Here is a 19,817-nt window from a genome sequence, read left to right as displayed (position 1 = left end):
TATTCCGGACCATCCAAGTGGTAGATGGTAGTAGCCTTTACTTCCGCAAATGAAATAAGTGGTGTGTGAAGACAGAAAACCGCTATTGTTTGTTCCAGTAATGTTCAATACTGTAGTACAGTCACTTTTTCCCATTGGGATACTACCAAAACTGCTCACACCAAGATTTGCTCGGGCTCTAGTAACAGCGATAACAGAAGGCCTGTTACCCTTGGCCGTTCGAGTGTTGGGGAATACATAACGTGTGGAGGAATTTCCTTTGCGATACTCCTCCATTTCCCATAAAGTTCCTTTGGCTTGTGGGTCCCCTTCCTCATCGGGGTAACAAACTTTATTAAGTTTTGCATTAAGTCCTCTTACATCAGCTAGAGTAATAGCAATTTCAGAGGCCCACAACAGTGCGAACCAGGCTCTACAGGAGCCATTATGTGAGAATGGCAAGGTAATGAAAGGCGTTCCTTCCTTCTTCTGACGAGCTGGCATCATTCCAAATACCCAGCAGTTGGTAGTGTTCGTAGCATTATGAGTATGATGCAACATTTGTATGAAAGTTTTATTGAGATACAACATTCGGTGCTTCTTCTCATGATAGGGAAGAGTGAAATAATATTATTCAGTGGGGACAGGAGTAGTAGCAGTCAGTAAGTTTTGAGCCGGAGCTACTTCCTCCACAATCCACATTATCACAGCAATGCTAACAGCAGTTAAAGTTAGTCCTGTAACAAACATTGTGTATTTGCTACAGATTTTTTCAGCATTCGATTTCTTCTCCTCGGGCATGCTCATCTCGTCGGCAAACAACAAAACAGATGGTGCCCTAAGGTCCTGGGAAGGCGTTGGTTTCTTCACTAACGTTGAGACGAGTAGTCACTAAAAGGCTACCCCCCTTTGTAGTCAGTCTTTAACCACCAAGGACAGTGGCTCAAACAGTCTCTTTCTGCGATTAAATGTCTTTGTTCCTGGATCAAAGCAGATATCTAGATGTACCAGGGATCGTGTGGATCGGGAAGACTTCCTCAGGTCTTTCAGGTGACGCAGCTCGTCCTTTCTCGGTGACCAGGATGTCGCGGTGATTTGTCAACGCAGCTGGGCTCACAAGGGCATGCAGAACCTTTCGACAATGGGAGGTATGCACCCAATTTTTCCGGCTGGTCACTCGCACTGCAGTTCTGGTAGCCAGGAGGACTAGTTCTGGTCCGCTCCAAAGAGGTGACAAGGAACTGGTACGTTGAAACGACTTGGTCAGGATGAAGTCACCAGGCCGCAGATCGTGGCCATCACCCTACGACCTGTCTGGAAGGGCTTCCCATACATGCTGATAAATAGAAGACAAGCTATCAGTTAACTGGGACAAATAGTCACTGATCAACATGTCTGGAGTACCTAATACTGGTGCAGAACAAAGGGCTTGGCGTAACTTTTGGAAGGCACTCTGGCACTCAGCAGTCCATGGGAGGGTCATCGGAGTGTCTTTAGTCAAAAGGGCCAACAAAGGTTTAATAATGTGCGAAAAACTGGGGATTCACTGCCTACAAAAAGAAGTGAGGCCAATCAGTGCACGAACATCCTTCTCAGTACGGGGCACAGGAATATCTAAAATAGTCTGAATGCGGTCTGATGTGAGTGCATGTCCCTCCTTAGACAGGAGGTGACCTAAATAGGTAACCTGCTGCCTAAAATATTGCAATTTCTTTTGCGAGACTTTGTGATTATGCAGGGTAAGAAAGGATAACAATAACAGTGTTCCTTCTTCACACTGCTCAGGGGTATCTGCAGCTACAAGATGTCGTCGACGTAATGGATAAGAGCCACCTCTTTTGGTACAGGAAAGGAATCAAACTGTCTTTTTAATGCCTGACTGTAAATACTAGGACTTCCTGTATAGCTCTGTGGAGCTCTACAGAACCGGAATGATCTATTTTTCAATGTAAATCCGAAAAGATAGCGGCTTTCAGGGTGAATGGGTATCGAGAAGAAAGCATTCTTCAAATCGATCACCGAAAATGTAGTGGCAGTAGGAGGGACTATAGTGAGAAGTGTAGTGATATCAGAAACTACTGGATTTTGGATCACTACAATTAACCTCTCGCAAATCAGTAACGAATCTGTAGATTTTAGTGTGTCTTTTATCAAAATAGGCAGGATATGGCTATTGCAAGTATTATAGGGGGCTTCTTCCACTACCCCCACTTTAATCAAATCTTGAACAAAGTGTGCTAATGCTTCTTCACCTTCTCTGGATATTTTGTATTGGGGCAGTCGAGGCAATGAAACACCCTGCTTTACTTGAATATGTACAGGTGGAATAACCATTTGACCCACATCAGTATCGGATTTAGCCCACAAAGTACTAGGTAAGAACGCCTGAGTGACATCCTCATTGATAAGACAAGATCGCTCAACAATTGGATTATTGTCATTCAAAATAACATGCACACCTTCCGGAGAACAACGTATTGTGGCACGAAAATATTTAAGCATATCGATATCCACAATGTTGTCCGGTGTGGTAGGGGAAAGCAAAAATGGACATGCTGCAGTGAATTTATCAAGTCTGAATTCAAGTGGCTGTGAAAGTGGGCTAGGTGTAGGTGTCCCATCGAATCCTATGGATGTTATCATTGTGCAGGACAGGGGAGCCCTAGGAACCAATTTATTACACAGAGCACTACGGGTAGCCCCTGTGTCAACCAGAAACCGATTAGTAGATCCCAAGATGTTTGCGTTAACATAAGGACCCATTTGATCTACTGGCACCTCAACCGGTTCCTTACCCCATCTTAGGCATCCCTATGCATAATCGGAATCTGCAAGGGCACCAGCAGAATAATCAGACATTTTATATTGATTTCGTCTATCAAAAGTATTAGAGTAATTTGGTCCTTGTTCAACTGCCTCAAACCTGGGATGAGCTCCTGTATCCCCCCTGTATCCTGAATTCCCTGGGCGTCCTCTCATACTACCCCTTCCCCGTTGGTACTGCTGACCTAGCAAAAGAGGGCACTCAGAACGCCAATGCCCAGTCTCTTTACAATAAACACACTGATCAGGGGACAAATTTGCTCGAGGGAGAGGGGGGCACTCCAGGTGTATACATTGCACGTCCGCCTCTTCCAACTCCCCTAAATGATGGACCATATACTTGAGCCAACATAACTTTTGTCTTTAATTCTTTAACCTTCTTACCCTCCCTGCCTTTCACTTCCTGGTCCTGTCGCTCACAATATTGTGCCGTAGTTAAAAGGGAAACTGGGGAAGACGTGGTCCAAAAACTCTCGCTAGCCTTTAGGCGACTAGCTATTTCCGGTAACATATTAGCGACAAATTTGTCAACAAATAAATGCTTACCCGTATCATTTGTTAGTGACTGACCACTAAAATCATGGAATGTCTCTTCAAATCTTAAAAAGAAATCAGAAACTATCTCATCCTTTTTCTGTTTACAGGACGCTAATGTAGTCAAATCTATTTTCTTAGGGGGTATGAGAGTTTTTAACTTAGTCACAATAGCTTTAGGAAGATCTAATATCTCCTTCTGAGGTTTCTGCGCAGGCTCCCTTTCCGCATCTATTTCTTCTAAATGTTACCAAGTATCACCATATGCTACATTATCATCTATTTTACGTATTGTTCTCCACATATCAGGGGGCAAAATAAGTCCAAAGAACATATCAATACTTGGCAAGGTCATAGTTCAAGAGCTAATGGCTCCTTCCACCTCCTCATAGAAGGCGGCGGGATTGTTCCGGGGGTCAGGCAAAGCAGCTTTAAGAGCCATAACATCTGGTCTACTCCAAGGACTGTAAACCCAAATATATATAAAACATCCTTTTGCATAATCCGAAGTTTTATCATCACTGGTTCCTGCACCCTTCAGAGGAACATACTGGGGTGCAGCTTCACACATTGGTTTCATAGTAACTGTACTACTAACAGGTGCAACCTCATGCACCGAAGCCTCTACTTTCAGTGCTGGGGATTGAACTGTTTCTACACCTTTCTGTTTTCTAGCTAATTCTCGCTTCTTTCGTAAACGCAATGTTGCGTCCAATATTTCAACCACTCGTCTAATCATATCAGATAAGGCCGAAAAAGGGAAAGTCCCATCTGTTAATCGTTTATAATCAGTATTTATATCCTTTGGCTCTAATTCCTGAGAAATTTGTCTATAATCAAATATTACCTCCCAAACAAATTTTTCTACAAAATAAAATTGCTCTATATTTTGCCACTGTTGAACCATAGCTACGATCACAGATGCAGTGTGAGGCCGACGAGCCTCCTCTCTTGTAGCGGTTTTTAATTTATCTTTTTCTTCTTTAGTCAACGTAGAGCGAGTCGGTCGCCAATCTTGCTTACCTTGTTCTTTGTCGTCTGAAGACAAATGCTCATCGTTAGAAAAACTCATCAGGGGCACTTAGAGTGGGAAATGTATACGGGGGTGGGGGGTGTTCTAATAGGATGCAGTCATCCTGAGGTTTATTAAGAATGGGATAAATAGGGCGCCTAATAGGGTACTGGCCATTTACCTCTAATCGACTTTCCCTATCTTCTTTTTCTATTGTTTTCTTCTCTTTCTTTATCTTTTAATTCTAGCGCTTTTTGATATATCGTTTTTTGTTGTTCTTTTTCTGATATAGCTTCTGCTCTCTTTGCTCTCTCTCGCACTTCTTTCTCCCACATACGCACACAATCAGACATATCCTGTCGTCTTTTTCTTTTAAATAAACACTGCTCTACATATTGAACCTTTTTAGAATCGAATGACCCATTCACTGGCCACTGTAGATCAGAATCTTTTTTTGTGTATTTGTTCCACAGTGTACCGTACATTATGGAAGAAATACCATATTTGACATACAGTGTCCCTTCTAGGGGAGCCAGCTGACTATGTTCCAAGCTCACTTTGGTACCGCATGAGCAGCAACACCACTTACGGAGTGTGCTGAGAACAGGCATGTTTTGCAAATATATGTAAAGTATTACTACTCCAAACAAATATTCCAAAAGGCGAAAAATTCCACATTACCTACCTTCAATTTATGCAAAAAGTGAATAACAAATCCAAACCAAAAGACCTAGGCCAAACAAACCAAGAGTGCTGCTTCAGCGACCTTACCAAACAGAAGTCTCCAACTCTCACCTGCCGATCTCTGGTCGACCTAATGGTCAATGCAAAATTACGCCAAAGGAAACCACAATCGAGACCGGCAACCAACTTGAGGGTCAAATCGCGAAAACTGGAAAAGTCACGTCAGCCTGCAAAGACAAGGGTCTCCTCATGCAGTGCGCTTCCTCAGTAATATTTCAATTCTCCGTCGAGACCACTCCTTCGGACAGCCGCGTCTCCGATGGGGCCCCACGTGTCGGGCGCTAACTGTGGAAATGTGCCTAAAAGTGGGCACACTGGTGCAGAGTCACCCTCTTGTCCACGGGTCCAAAGACCAACAAAATAGAGATCTGCACTAGAGTTGGAATAAATAACAAGTTTATTCATGAGTGGGAACACGTCCACACAACACTCTCAAGTGCTGCAGGAGGTAGTACACTGAATTCACAAACCATCGTCCCTTTTATACCAGTTTTCTGCAATGTAGGCATATGGACAAAAATGGTAAGAACACGTTTTAGAAATAGCTATCAGCAAACAAGGGCAAATGAATAACCACTTGGTCAGCAAAGTGGGAGGGGCAGCAGAAATGCTTATGGCAGCAGTAAATGGTCAACAGTTAACATCTTAGACCAGGTGCACTGGCAGCTACAAACCCCCAGCACGTACATTGCTTTAGCTGAGTCAGGAAGTCAACTAAAATAGATAACACAAGCAGAGTGAAAAGACGAGCAGCAGAGGACGGAAGAATTACGAAGGAAACGAAATGGACACCACAGCCAAAAGGGCTGTCGCTTATGCTAAGTAAAATATTACACGTTTCCACAATGGGTCCGTCAACTGTGTTTTCTTCGTCAACGAGGCCTGTTTGAGAGGTGTGACAAGCAGAGAGGCAGCAGATGTTTTCTTCAGGCTTGAATCTTTAGGCTTAATGGCTGTCTTTTCGGCAGATGAGGATTTTTCTGCCTTTAATTTCTTCAAATCAGCCTTTAATGAGGTAGAGCCCTCATTTTTACGCTTTCTCTCAATTGAAGATGGCCCAGTGCTTTCTTTGACATCAGATCCAGATTCTGATTTAGATTTCTTTTTCTGGAACCATAATAATAACCTGGCCTCTCTATCCTTTAGTGTCTTTGCTGAGAAGGTTCTGCAAAATGTAGTCTTTGGTTGTATGCTTAGGATAGAGGCAATAAAGGCAGTCCTTATGTGGATCTTCAGGAAAAAGCCTTGCTTGCCACAGGATCTACAAGGTCTGAAAAGCCTCTTCTTAGAACCCTCAGACATACTTAAAGTAAAGAAGGTAGAACACAATACCTTGAGGAGAATTCAAGCAGGGTCAAAAGTTCACTAACTGAAAAACTGAGCAGAGCTCAGGGAGGCTCCCTTGAACACGACGTGCGGTTAGAAATCTGAGGTCTGATGGCTCTGACTGGGGAGATGAGGTCTGTGGGCTGGTCTCTGATTGGTCGAAGTTTGGACCTAATGATGAGGACGAATATAAAAGTTTTTATTTCCCTTTTGGTGGTCTCTATGTACTTCTATGTTACTTCTTTTCTAATTACCGCGAGACTCCCACCATGACGACGGGGAAGGTACAAGCATGTGAATCTATGAAAGATTCAATACTGGAGAATCTTCCATGGCGTGGCCACTACTGTAATCTTGAATGTGTGGTCACTATTACAACATTAATAATATTAGCAGCTCTGAATGTTTTTCCTTGAACATAAGTAGCTCCTATTACAGAAAAGGTTGGAGACCCTGATCTAGAGTATGGCCTTTTCCGCAATGGACGGGGGAATAATTAACAAATCAGTGATTTAATTGACATGGAATGGGGAGATGACCATAGGCATAAAATGTGGATATGTTAGAATAATGATCTGATCTTTATGCGCTTGAATAAATGGCCCTTCACTATTAGGATTTCCAGTTCACTAATTCTGTGATGGGAATATATTGAGGAACAAGGATGGCATATTTCATGAAAGGAACCGCAATGTGCATGGTGCTCCATGAGCCACGTAAGGACAATGTTGAGCTCTAATGAAGGAACTGGTGATGTTCTCAGAGGGCTAACTCTTTTATGCCTTCCACAAAGGCTCAAACAAAGGTATCTTGCACATTCACTTGTGTTCTCTACTTTGGCAGTAAGCTATCACGGCAGCTAAATGTAATCTTTTAGAAGAGTCTACCAAGTCTGCCTTTTGAAAATTCATCTAGTAGGAGATAATGTATTGCACTAAGGGCTGCTTGATGAGACTTGTAAAGTAGTGGGCAAGAGGGGAGAGGAAATGGCAGAAACATGGAAGTAAGGACAAGGGGAAGAATGCAAAAGCTGACATAATAAGTTCCTTGAATATCCTGGAAGGCACCAGGGCTTAGTAATCCTGAGACCCTTTTGTGTATTGTGGAGGTGGGTTAGCCTACAAATTCTTTGTTGAGGAAGAAATCAATAGATGTTAATGCATCTAAAAGCTGCATGGGCGGGGGAAGGAGTGGTAGATGGACCCAGCACAGAAGCAGAGGGGTAGAATAGGGGATAGGTGTAAAAAGAGAAGAAAGGGGATATGAGATAAACTGTTTTTGTAAATTTTCTATTACAAAATATTGAAAAATAAAATTTCTGCAAGTTTTTAGTAGCTTCCATACTTATTGATCAATATTAGATATAGAAACCACAAAAGCACATTATGTGGGTACAGAATATTTAAAATGTCCTTCTGTATCAACCTAAATTGATTGATTTCATTTTTAATGATATATACAAAATGTGCGAGTAGAGGAGAACAAAACATGAAGTCTGGGGACAACAGAAGACTAATTGTAAGGATCAATAAATGACAAAAGCATACACATTCAGAGTTAATGAGCACGCAATAAGTACGTGATGTGATCTGTCCCACAATCAAAAAAGATCGGTATAATTACAGACCAGTCTCAAATCTACCTCTTCTATCCAAAACCCTAGAAAGATGCGTGCTCCTGCAACTAACTCAACACCCGGATAGCATCAACCTACTCGATGCCAACCAATCGGGCTTTAGAAAGGGATGTAGCATGGAAACCGCGATCCTCAACATCATTGATGACATGCACAAATCGTTGGATGCGGACAAATGCTGCCTTCTCATCCTCCTAGATTTATCGGCAGCTTTTGACACGGTTCATCACAACCTCCTCATTAAGGCACTTCAAGAAAGGGCAGGTCTAGATGAGGTGGTCGTACAATGGTTCTCCTCCTTCCTCCACAACTGCACCCAAAGAATAAAAATCAAAAACTTCACGTCTGACCTACATCATGTTAGCAGGGGAGTCCCCCAAGGGTCAGTGCTCTCCCCATTTTTAACATTTACATGGAACCACTCACAACCCTACTCAGAAAAGCCAACATCCCTTTCCACTTTTATGCCGATGACACACATATCTATCTGGAAACCACCTCCATTGATGACATTCAGAGACTCAATGACACGCTCAGAGAAGTCAAACACTGGCTGTCAAGAAACCACCTAAAACTTAATCAAGACAAGACTGAAATACTCCTCATCTCAAACAAAGAAGAGAATCCTCAAATTACAGAATGGCTATCTGCGATCGACACACTTGACGGAAACATCACCTTGGCGGACTCTGTAAAATCAAACTCAATATGACCAAACACATTAAGATCTCCTCCAAGAGCGCCTTCCTGAACTTAAAGCTATTGAACAAAATAAAACCTTTCATCACAGCCAAGGACCTTAAACAAGCTACCCAATCACTGGTGTTATCCAGATTAGACTATGGGATCGCAACCCTCTCAGGCTCATCAAAGGCACACTGTCCCCCTTAAAACAACCCTAAACGCAGCAGCTAGAATGGTCACCGGACTGAAGAAATTTAACCATATCTCACCCGCACTTAAAGAACTAAAATGGCTCAAAGTTGAAATGCGTGCCAGTTTCAGAACAGCCTGCCTCACCCACAAAGCCCTTCACACAGGCAAACCTGAATACCTGGCCTCCAAACTCAAAAATCCAGGGCAAACCAGGACCCTCCGGAGCTCAAACACTCTACTACTCATGCCGCTGAAAGCACGCAAACAAAAAACCGCAGCCAAGGACCTTAAACAAGCTACCCAATCACTGGTGTTATCCAGATTAGACTATGGGATCGCAACCCTCTCAGGCTCATCAAAGGCACACCTGGTCCCCCTTAAAACAACCCTAAACGCAGCAGCTAGAATAGTCACAGGACTGAAGAAATTTGACCATATCTCACCCGCACTTAAAGAACTAAAATGGCTCAAAGTTGAAATGCGTGCCAGTTTCAGAACAGCCTGCCTCACCCACAAAGCCCTTCACACAGGCAAACCTGAATACCTGGCCTCCAAAACTCAAAAATCCAGGGCAAACCAGGACCCTCCGGAGCTCAAACACTCTACTACTCATCCCGCTGAAAGCACGCAAACAAAAAACCGCAGCCCGATCCTTCGCGGGAAACGCGCCCAAAATCTGGAACGCTATCCCCCCCACATCAGAACTATCCCCTCCTTCGCAAAATTCAAAGAGCAACTCAAACATCTTTTCCTAGATCGGTCCCTAGCGAAGGGACATGAGACGCAGAAGAGCTGATGACATTACTCCCTGGATGGGGGTGTGACCCCAGACTATGGTCACCCAGATAAGGCACTACTAGTACTCATTAACACTGGTTACTTAACCCACTGAAACTCAACGTGCATGCCCAATATTGTCTTGGGATTTTTTACAATTGTGCTGGTACCTTCATTGTACTTACTGTGAATGTTTGTTTGGTCTATGCAATTAAACGGTTGTAAAGCGCTCCGATACCCCTGGGTCTGGCTAGCGCTATATAAAACTTCATAATAAATAATAATAAAATAAATCAGGAATGTTAGGACAATGCCAGCACCCTTGGAGCGGAATCCATACTTTTAGTTTTCCTAAAAGTCCTAACTGGCCCCAGGCCAGAATTCTTTGAAGAACATTTCTCCAGGATGTATACCTAGACCTACTTACTGTAATCTTTCCTACTCTGGTTAATTAACAGTACCTGTAGGAGTTTTACCTCCTTCGCTTCTATGTAGACCCCCCATGCTATACATCCTGTTTTTCAACAGTGCCGTCAGGGGTTTGGTCTCCGTTGCTTCTAGGTGTACTCATTTGACATATTGCATGGGAACTCCACAAATCCACTTGCTATGAACCACAATGCAGTGTCAGATTTAGATACTGCCCCCTTCTAAAATGGGAGCTATGTACACCTAGGTCTATTATACACTATGTCTGAAGTGCATCTTTGAACTTCATGGACTTCAACCAGCACCTCCAATATGGGCCTAACTGCGCCCAACGCCCTATCAAACATATACTATAAACAAGTGTTCTGGGCCCCGTCCAGTAAGAGAGACAGACGAGAGTGGGTGTAGAATGTGGTAAGCATATTTGTGTGCATGTTTGTGTGTGAGAAGTGGAGTGTGGCTGTCATATTTTACAAAATAATGGTCAGTGCCCTCTTTGCAAAAGGTTTTCTTTCACACACTTCTACGCGCTGTCCCTCTAATAACTAAACAAGATGACTTCTGTTCCTGGGCTCTAGCCTAAAATTGAAGAAACGTTCCACCATGGTAACATAACATAGGTTGCTGACATTATGAGCTCATTTCTTCCGTGGACAGGCAGACTCCAGACTCAAGGTCTGTCTGTATCATGGTGCCATGGCTGCCTTCCAACAGGCCCAGAAGTTTCCTGGGCAAACAAACGGGATTAGGTCAATATCTGACTGGGAGCATTAACAGCTCTGGAACACACAACGAACATAACACCAAGAAAAACATGAACTGATGAACGATCCAGATGTCTACCTGTTAGCGAAGGCGCACACAAAAACAAGGTATTCAAAAAGAACGATGCAGATTTACAGTGGTTTCAATTGATGGCATTAAAAAAAATCAATCCACTACTCTGGCTTTATTAAGAAATGGGTAGAGGTACCTCGTGCAGATGATGTAAGCACAGTAATTCCCATACCGTGGCTACCCTCATCTTCTATTCAAAAGGTAGTGACCGACAGGGCCGATGGCTTGAAGGGGATGGACATACCGGAGCAAACACACAGTGCGGCCCGTAGGGTGCAGGGACATTTTATGCTGCCCTTTTTCCAGCATGGCAAAAGTGGACACAAATATTTGACATGTACAACTGTTTTCTCTACTACAAAGAAATGTGGTCTGTCCTTTCTGTGTCATGAATCCCTTTGTTACATGCACACGTCAATGTTTAACCCCAGTTTGGATGTAGCAATCCCCAGATGCGTTGCATACCTTGATTTGAGCCTTGCTAATACCGCACGATACAAGAAACTGACGGGTAAATGCTTTCTCCGGCCGATGGACAGGATGACTGGATGAACAGCCCTGATCACATATCCTTTCATGTAATAATCTTCGACTTTATTTGGTATATCACAGAGAGAGTTGATCTTGATGACTTCAGGATTGGGTATTGCTAAAAGGGAAAAGAGAGAGTAACATTATTTAGAGGTATACATGCATATAGTTGCAAAAGAATACGAAAGAATAACGACCAATTCATTGTATATTTATAGCAGCAGTCTCCAACAGCCAACAGTATTCCGTTTCCTTGTCAACCAATTTGTTACTCTCTGCATTTCTGTTCCCAATCCGCATTTCTCGAGCACCACTTTACCGTATCCCCCCATCTTAGTTAATTTTCCGTTCGCACATCACACAATGAACCCTGGGTCCAAGATTCAGACCCCAACCCCCTGCACTGTCTGTGTATATTTTGTCACTGCGCTCTCTCTTACAAGTGACTCTAATATGGCACTTAAAGAAGAAAACAAAGCACTTACATTGGAAATCCTGTATGTTTCCGACTTCTAAGGCCCGTGCTCCTCTATGCAGTTTATGGACACTGATTCACATTAATAAGTGGGAAGGCACTTTTACTACAAGAGCTTCAGTAAAAGAAAGGAGGGGTCCAATGTTGCTGCTAGGATCCTGAAATTCATACTCCCGATGTGAATGACTCCACGACTTCTCAACGTCTATTTTCGCTCATTTAGGATGAACTAAACAGGACTCCCTGTATCCAAAGATAATCAAGATAGGGATTCTCAGCACGGTTATATAGATTAGGTGTATCCAGCTAAAATCTTGCTCCTTAAGGAGCCCACTGTTTTAAGGTCCTCTACTGAATAATTGTTTTGCTTTTATGTTCTCTTCAGAATATCCACACCAGTCACTCGGGGCATATCAGCTAGGGCCGGCGATAATTATTGCTAAGCGCACTTAACGCGAGGATAATTATGGCCGGCCAACTCTGAATTTTATCGCGGAGATAGCGTGCTATCAGCAACGCTTATCTCCAAAGTGATAAAATTCAGAGTGCAAGCTGCCAACTTGCGATTATCGCTGGAAATGCAGCGATAATCGCACAACTTTTGGTGAAAGCTTGCTGATAGTGCTAGACATACTTAGCCATGATATCCACCTTCCATAGGATATCATGGCTAAGTCAGTTTCAAAGCAGGTGTAAGGAAAGTAGCGATAACAGAGGTTATCGCTACTTTTCTTGTCGCTATGCTTCTTAGTGTGAGGCTTGATAATAGGAGATCGACATTTCTCCCGTTATTCTTGTGAGGAATGCCCACTTTGCATCTCATTATAGATGCAAAGCTGGGCGTTAAGGGAAAGGGCGAAGAAGCATGGATTCACACGTTAGCGTGCCCTTGCTAATACGGCGTTAAAATTACGGACGCAAAAGCGGTGATAATTTTTTATCGCCCCGTTGATAATATGCCCCCCTCGTTCTTTCATGTCCAGAAATAGAATATCCTGAGCAGAGGAGAGACACAACGCCACACTGCAGCAGAGTTTCTCGCTCACGTTGTTTTATGTTGTCCTCCAGCCTTAGCATTTGTTCTCGTGTAACCCATTACACAGCCTGGAGATATCTTCCTGGAAGTTTCACTGGTTCTATCGTGGATTCAAACTTTTCTGCAGTCTATTATATACATTAAATACTGTCATAATGAAGTCTGGGCATAAAGCGAACAAAGCGATACCAAGAAACTAAGTTGGCAGGGTATGCCCAGACGTGGGTCCCTTGTTGACTTTGCCACTGGATTCAAGCGCTCCTGACTGATGAGGGTTATGAACCCGAAACCGGTCCCAGGATGTTTGTTTCCGGTCCAGGGAAGACATGGCTTGGCAGTTCGGGCTGGACTGTTCCCATGAGGCACAGGGTCAGACTGATTTGCATATGGCCATGTCTGAACTGGGGTGGTGAAGTGAGCTAAAGAATGATGATGGATTAAACCCAGATCAGTTGACTGGGGGTGAGTGTTTGATTTGCTCAAACGCTCAGTCCACCACCCCCTTTGGTATCGCTTTGTGCATAAAGCGAGGCCTCATTCTCACTGGTATTTGTACAGTGACCCTAACCCATGGATTCAGCTCTGCTGCCAGGCCTTGTATGTCTATATATATGGGTATTTATATAGAGGGGCCCCAGCTGGCAAGCAACAGAGCAATGAACAGAGGGGTGATGGCTCAAGAACCTTTTATGTTTTCAAATAGCCACAAGAAGGGTGAGTGCCTCCAGGGAGTAGGATCATGTTTTGTGAAGTGGTGAGTCTGAGCCTTCCAATTCTACTTGAATTGCAGTTTTGGGGGTACTTAGTGGGTTAGGTGATACTATTCTGTGAAGCGATGTGTGCCTAGTGAGCTCCTGAGTTGTAGGCAGGTAGGAGGAGTCCCAATGTCAATAGGGACAATGACTAAATCATGGGAGAACTGATTAGGAACACTTGTCTTCTGGTGTTTCCTTTCCTGCAGTTTCTCGTTTCCAGTCTGTTATGTCATGTAAAATTAGCAAAGATTTGTATATCAATGTGTAATGTCTTGAGTCCTGGTGTGGCATTGTCTGCCTAGGATGGGTAGTTTCATAACTAAGTATAGTAGGGTTTTGTTTTTCTGGTGACCTTGTTGGCGATGCAGCTGTCCTGAAGCCTGGGCAGGAGTCAGAGAAGTTTTCTGAGTGTCAGAATGATGTGGTTGAATTTCTAAGCCCTTTGATGAATATGGTCCACAGAGGTAATGCTAAAGCCACAACCTAAATGTAATGGCCATATTTGTCACATAAGTAGCAATTAATCAACAGTTCCATAACAGGGTACAGCACTGGATGTTACTAACAAACTACCTTTCGTGTTATTTTGCTGTGAAGCGCTCAGTTTCCCTATACGTTAACTTTGTTTTATATAATGACCTGAATTTAATGCAAAATAGGTTTCCAAATACTATTCAAACTGGTTCAGGTTTTGATTTGTGAAAAACTCGTCTTCAGTACAGAGATATCCTTATTTGTCTTATTCTGGAAAGCCTGAATTCAAAATGTGTGGTTTTATTTTCATTTACAGCTGATGGTAAGTGGAGATGAGGCACATTGTTAGAAATGGGGGTCTCTAGTTGGCAGAGGTAGGTACCTTTGTCCAAATAGGGAGCCTTTTTCCTAGTCAGGATAAGGGAGTTACACTCCTAAAATAACCCCTGCTCACCCCCTTGTTAGCTACGCATGAGCAGTCAGGCTTATCTAAGAGACAGTGTGTAAAGCATTTGCACAGAACCAACAGTAATACATTGTAAGCACTACAAATAGACACCACACCAGTTTAGAAAAATATCCAACATTTTTATATACTTAAGACAAGAACAAAAACGATAAAAATCCACAATACAGTGCTTAGAAATTTTCAACCATCAAAATAACCTTGAAATACAGTCCCTCAAAGTCGATAGCTCCGACCGGGTGTATCACGGCGTCGTGAACAAACAAATCCAAACAGTTCTGGCTGACCGCGGCGTTGCGGGCAAACTACAGTTCTGGGAAGACCTGCAAAACAGTACCTTTAGAATGCAGGGCCTCTGGTTGAGCTCCAAACGCACGCCGTCTGCAGGCGCCGGTTCCAGAGGTTGGTGCAGGAGTTGGGCCCTTGAAGTTACACATGTTGCAGATCGAACTCTTCGCGGTTGAAGTCAGGAGCGCTGGCGTCGGCAGGCATCGGGTGCTGCGGTGCGAAGTGCGGTGGTGCGGCATGCAATGCCCTCAGGTCGGGGTGTGAGCAGCGGCTCGGAGGCGGCGTCAGATGGCGGCATCGATGAAACCAGGGTCGCGGTGCGAAGTAATGCAGTGCTCATCGTGGTGCTGGCAGGTCACGGTGCAGGCAGTGGCGTCGTTGTTGCTGAAGCCCTATCGTCGGCTGACGAACTGGAGTCGATAGCGTCGGTAGGCCAAGGCTGCGGTACGGGATGAGGAAAGTGTGTCGTACAACGTACGAGCGGTACTCTCGAACCACGGTGCAAGGAGCGGCATCGATTTCAGCATGGAGCGGCGTCATCGGGGATACCAAGGCGGCGGCGTAAAGCGATGCACGGTGCCCACAGGTGGCGGTGTGAGCAGCGGCTCGGTGGCGGCATCAGATGGCGATGTTGGTGAGACCAGGGTCGCGGTGCGGCATTGCGGCGGTGCAATCTGTGGCACCTTTAGGACACAGAGTCAGCAGCGGCATCGTAGACGGAGTCAGGTTGCTTTTTCTTCTGTTGCATCACAAAACACACAGTCCCCAGTGCTGATGGTAGAAGAACTTGAGGTCTTTGCTGTTCCTGAGACTTCTTGAACAGAGGGCAAGCTCTACTTCAAGCCCTTGGAGATACTCAAAGAAAGAAGTTGCAGAAAGTTCAGTCCATTCCTTTCACAAGACAGAAGCAGCCACTGCAGGCCAACACAGCAAAGTACTCAGCAAAGTGGTAATTCCTCCTCACAGCTTCTCCACCTCTTCAGCTTGGCAGCTTCTTGGTCCAAAAGAGTTCTAAAGTTCAGGGGTTTGGGCCCCACTTTTTATAGCCCGAAATCCTTTGTCCTCTCAGGCAGAGAATGTCTGTGCCCAGCCAGAACCAGTTCTGTCCTCTCTGGTGTAGCTTCCTGGCAGGAGGTGGAGGCTTCATTGTCAAAGGCAGACTAAGCCCATTCAGGTGAAAGGAAATCTCCTCCCCCTACTCTAAATGCAGCCCAGGTCTATTCAGCCCTTCCCTGACCGATCTAGACTCTCTGGAGCCACTGCTCCTCTCCAGCCCCTGACATCCAAAACCCAGATAGTCAATCCACAAACTCAGCAGAGGTCTACTGGATGGCTGAGCAAGAAAATACCTATTTTCAAACACAGAATGTAAAAATAACCTTCACTAAAAGATGCATCTTTAGATTCTGAGTTCAGGCATACTAAACTTTATTTTTCTACCTTGTTCCCAGGGCCAGTTATGTTTATAAGATATTATAAACAAACTCTCCATTCTGTCCTAGGGGAACAGGTAGCCTTGCAATAGTGAAAAAAGAAATTGCAGTAATTCACTATCAGGACATGCCACACACACCAGGGCATGTCCTACCTTTCACATACACTGCACCCTGCCCACAGGGGTACCTTGGGCCTACTTTAGGGGTGACTGACATGTAAGAAAAGGGAAGGAAAGGGCCTGGCAAGTGGGTATACTTGCCAAGTCAACATGGCAGTCCCAGACTGCACACAGGCTCTGCAATGGCAGGCCACAGTTACATTTACAGGCTGCTTGTGTGGGTGGCACAATCTAGTGCTGCAGCCCACAAGCAGCATTTGATTTACAGGCCCTGGCACACTCAGTGGACTTTACTAGGGACTGACAAGTAAATCAAACATGCCAATCGTGGCAACACCAATTCATAATAACAATTTACAACAGCAGCACTTGCACTTTAACACTGATCAGCAGTGAGAAAGTGTGCAGAGACACTAAACCAGCGTAAAAAACTCAGGGGAAACACACCAAAAGCTGTCAAGTGTAACACACATGTATAATTTATAACACAAATTCTGGCAGGACACATAGATTGTTTAGATCTCTCCTGATCTGAATCAAGCAGTGAGGATTCCATACCAGATCTTGTGTGGGCTAAGCGTCATGCATTATCATTGTACTGGTGAACTATATTCTATGTCACATTCAAATGCCTGACCCAACCACTCAGTAAAAAGCAGGGCCAGATAACCCAGACTGCTCCTGGCCATTGTTTGAAGTGCCTTTTTCTTCTGTAACAATTGCTGAAGGATAGGTGGCACATTATGGGGGAAAATAGCATGTTCACAATCTTCAATGTAGTACATATATTTCACTACAAGATACACTAATAAACTAATATAGCTTCAAATGTCCTTAAGAAAGTAGAATGTTATACCACACTTTTTTTAGGTATCCACACTTACTCGATGTTACCTGCATTGAAGACAACGGTGTGGCTTCTTATAAATGACACTAATAAAAACAAGCATTGGCATAGCCAGTAGGTCTCTCCTTTGGGACCTTATAAGTGTTTACCCATGCAACAGTTGATGTTTTTGCACCAAGGATATTGTGCTGTATAACTAAATACTTATAAGGTCCCAAAGGTGAGACCTATTGGCCATGCCAATGCTTGTTAAACTTGGTAACACTCTCTGGGCATTGGTTGCATTACATTAGTTCCAATTAAACACCCAACTACAGCAATATTTGACGCCTGGAGATGCTCTTAATTTCTCGGAGTACTGCAGAGTGGAAGACATATTCAGGGATGCTCTATATTTTCTGCAGTGATGCAGTGAGAGAGACTTATCTGCAGATGCTGTATGTTTGTTGCAGTGTTGCAGTGGGACAGACATGTCTGCGGTGCTTATATTTGTAGCATTTATGCAATGCAATAGACGTATAGGGGTGCCCTATTTTTATTTTGGGGATGCAGTGTGACAAATCAACAGATGCTGTATATTTATAGCAGTGATACAGTATCATAGACATATCTGGGTGCTCTATTTTTATTACAGTGATATAGGCATAACTGCGGGTGCTGTATGTTTGTTGCAGTGATGCAGTGTGACAGACATGTCTGCGGTGCTCTTTATATTTCTAGCAGTCATGCAGTGCTATGGACATATCAGGGGGTGCCCTATTTTATTGCAGTGAGGCAGTGTAACTGACATGTCTGGGAGCTCTTTATTTCGTATAAGTGACAGGGGTGCTCATGTTTCCACCTATGACACACTGACAGACACTTGCCCGGGGTGTTCATTATTAGTGGAGTAACAGCGAGATCATGATGCTTGTCTATTGCATTCAGTGATAAAGAGACATTTGAGGAGTACAATGCCACGTCACATGGTGTGATGCAGTGGGATGGAAGTCATCAGTGCCCGCAGTGCCCCCAACCCGCTCCCCACAACACTCAGACGCGGATTTAATACGTTGACATCTGCACAATTTCCATGCACACAAAGCGAAAATTAAAGCGACCTGCGGTAATGAAAACAGAGAGAACATATTTGCTCATGTTATGGGACGAACGAGAGAGGGAAGGGCAGACTCATTAAACTCCTGGCAGGCGCGTGAACGGACATGGAATCGAGCGCGGCCATGCACACAAATCGAAAGTTAACCACGCCAGCGGTAGGGGCGACTGTACAGGATGAGAGAGATACCGTTTCAAGGGCTCTTCCGTGGGGCCAGGGCAACAAATGGGGTCAGAGGTCAGCAGCAGCTCCAGTGGACCAGAAAGGGGGTCAGCATTCCAGAGAGAGATGTGCTGCTCCTTTCATAATAGCAGAGGCGTCGAACAAAGCATTCCTGGAATGAGGGCTTCCGCTGGAAGGACACTTGGCAACAGTGTGTGATGGCCCTGACAGCTCACTCCGAACACCCAGCCTCAGGAAGCCCCCACCGGGAACACCCTAGGGAGAGGCGCTTATTTATCTTAGCAAATGAGTTTGCTTCTTACCCAAGACAAAGAAAAGGCTGGAAGCCCACTGCTTCTCTTGGCCACCATCACACAAACAATGCAGATTGCGTTAACTATTTCGACGAGTGACCCATGATTTACAGTTTCGTTTGTCCTGTATTTTGTATAGTGGTAGAAAGCTAGCCCCAAAAATACTGCTAACCTCAGGACTGAACCCATGAAACCCCTGGATTCTGCATAGTAGAAACCTAGCCCAAAAACACTGTTAACTTCAGAGGGTTAAACCCATGTGCGCCAGGAAAGTTGGCAGATATTCGACCTAAATTTAGAGTAAATATTGTATTTTACCATCCAACACAAAATATGGGGGGGGGAACTGAGTGGAATACGATCGAATTATACCCAGACGAGTCAGTCTCAGAATTTTTCGCATAGTATTCAAATAGGAGCAGAGTAAATAGCGCAAAAAAAGCAGGAACTGTGCAATCGCAATAGCAGGGCTATATTAAAAAAGATCACAAACCAAAATGCATGAAGGCACTGGAAGCACTACAAATGGGGGGGGGGGACCCAGCACGCACACAAGCACGCCCTTCCACGATCACTCCATTTGTTTTTCCATTAAACTCTGAATAATTTATGTTTTGTTATGGTGGCGTTCCTTTTCTCTTTTAACTAACTGGCAAATAGCTGTTAATTAACCCAAAACACATCTTCCCTGTAAAAGAAATCACGTGGAAGACAAGGCACAAATAATCCGCATGTTCTGAAAACCTGTACTGTGGCCAACATTTCCCATCTTTCAAAAGAGCACAAGCAGCAGCTGTTTTGAAGCACTTGTGCTTGTGCTGGCATGCGCCTTGCGGGAGTGAGCA

At 44.2% G+C, this 19,817-nt stretch overlaps 1 protein-coding gene across 3 annotated transcripts in view; it reads right to left on the bottom strand.

Moving 5' to 3' along the window:
- The window catches only part of RFTN2 (raftlin family member 2), a 428,987-nt gene that overhangs the window by 351,540 nt on the left and 57,630 nt on the right, over positions 1-19,817 (bottom strand). For all 3 annotated transcript variants that reach the window (XM_085648739.1, XM_085648741.1, XM_085648740.1), the window contains exon 2: positions 11,439-11,622. In XM_085648739.1, coding sequence (XP_085504865.1) covers positions 11,439-11,622 — 184 coding nt within the window. The remainder of the gene's footprint in view (positions 1-11,438; positions 11,623-19,817) is intronic.

Source organism: Triturus cristatus, chromosome 3_2 (genome assembly GCF_964204655.1).
Source record: "Triturus cristatus chromosome 3_2, aTriCri1.1, whole genome shotgun sequence".
In the NCBI taxonomy this organism is placed as follows: Eukaryota; Metazoa; Chordata; class Amphibia; order Caudata; family Salamandridae; genus Triturus; species Triturus cristatus.
The sequence above is the reverse complement of the archived record's forward strand: the minus strand, read 5'-3'. Positions and strand labels throughout refer to the sequence as shown.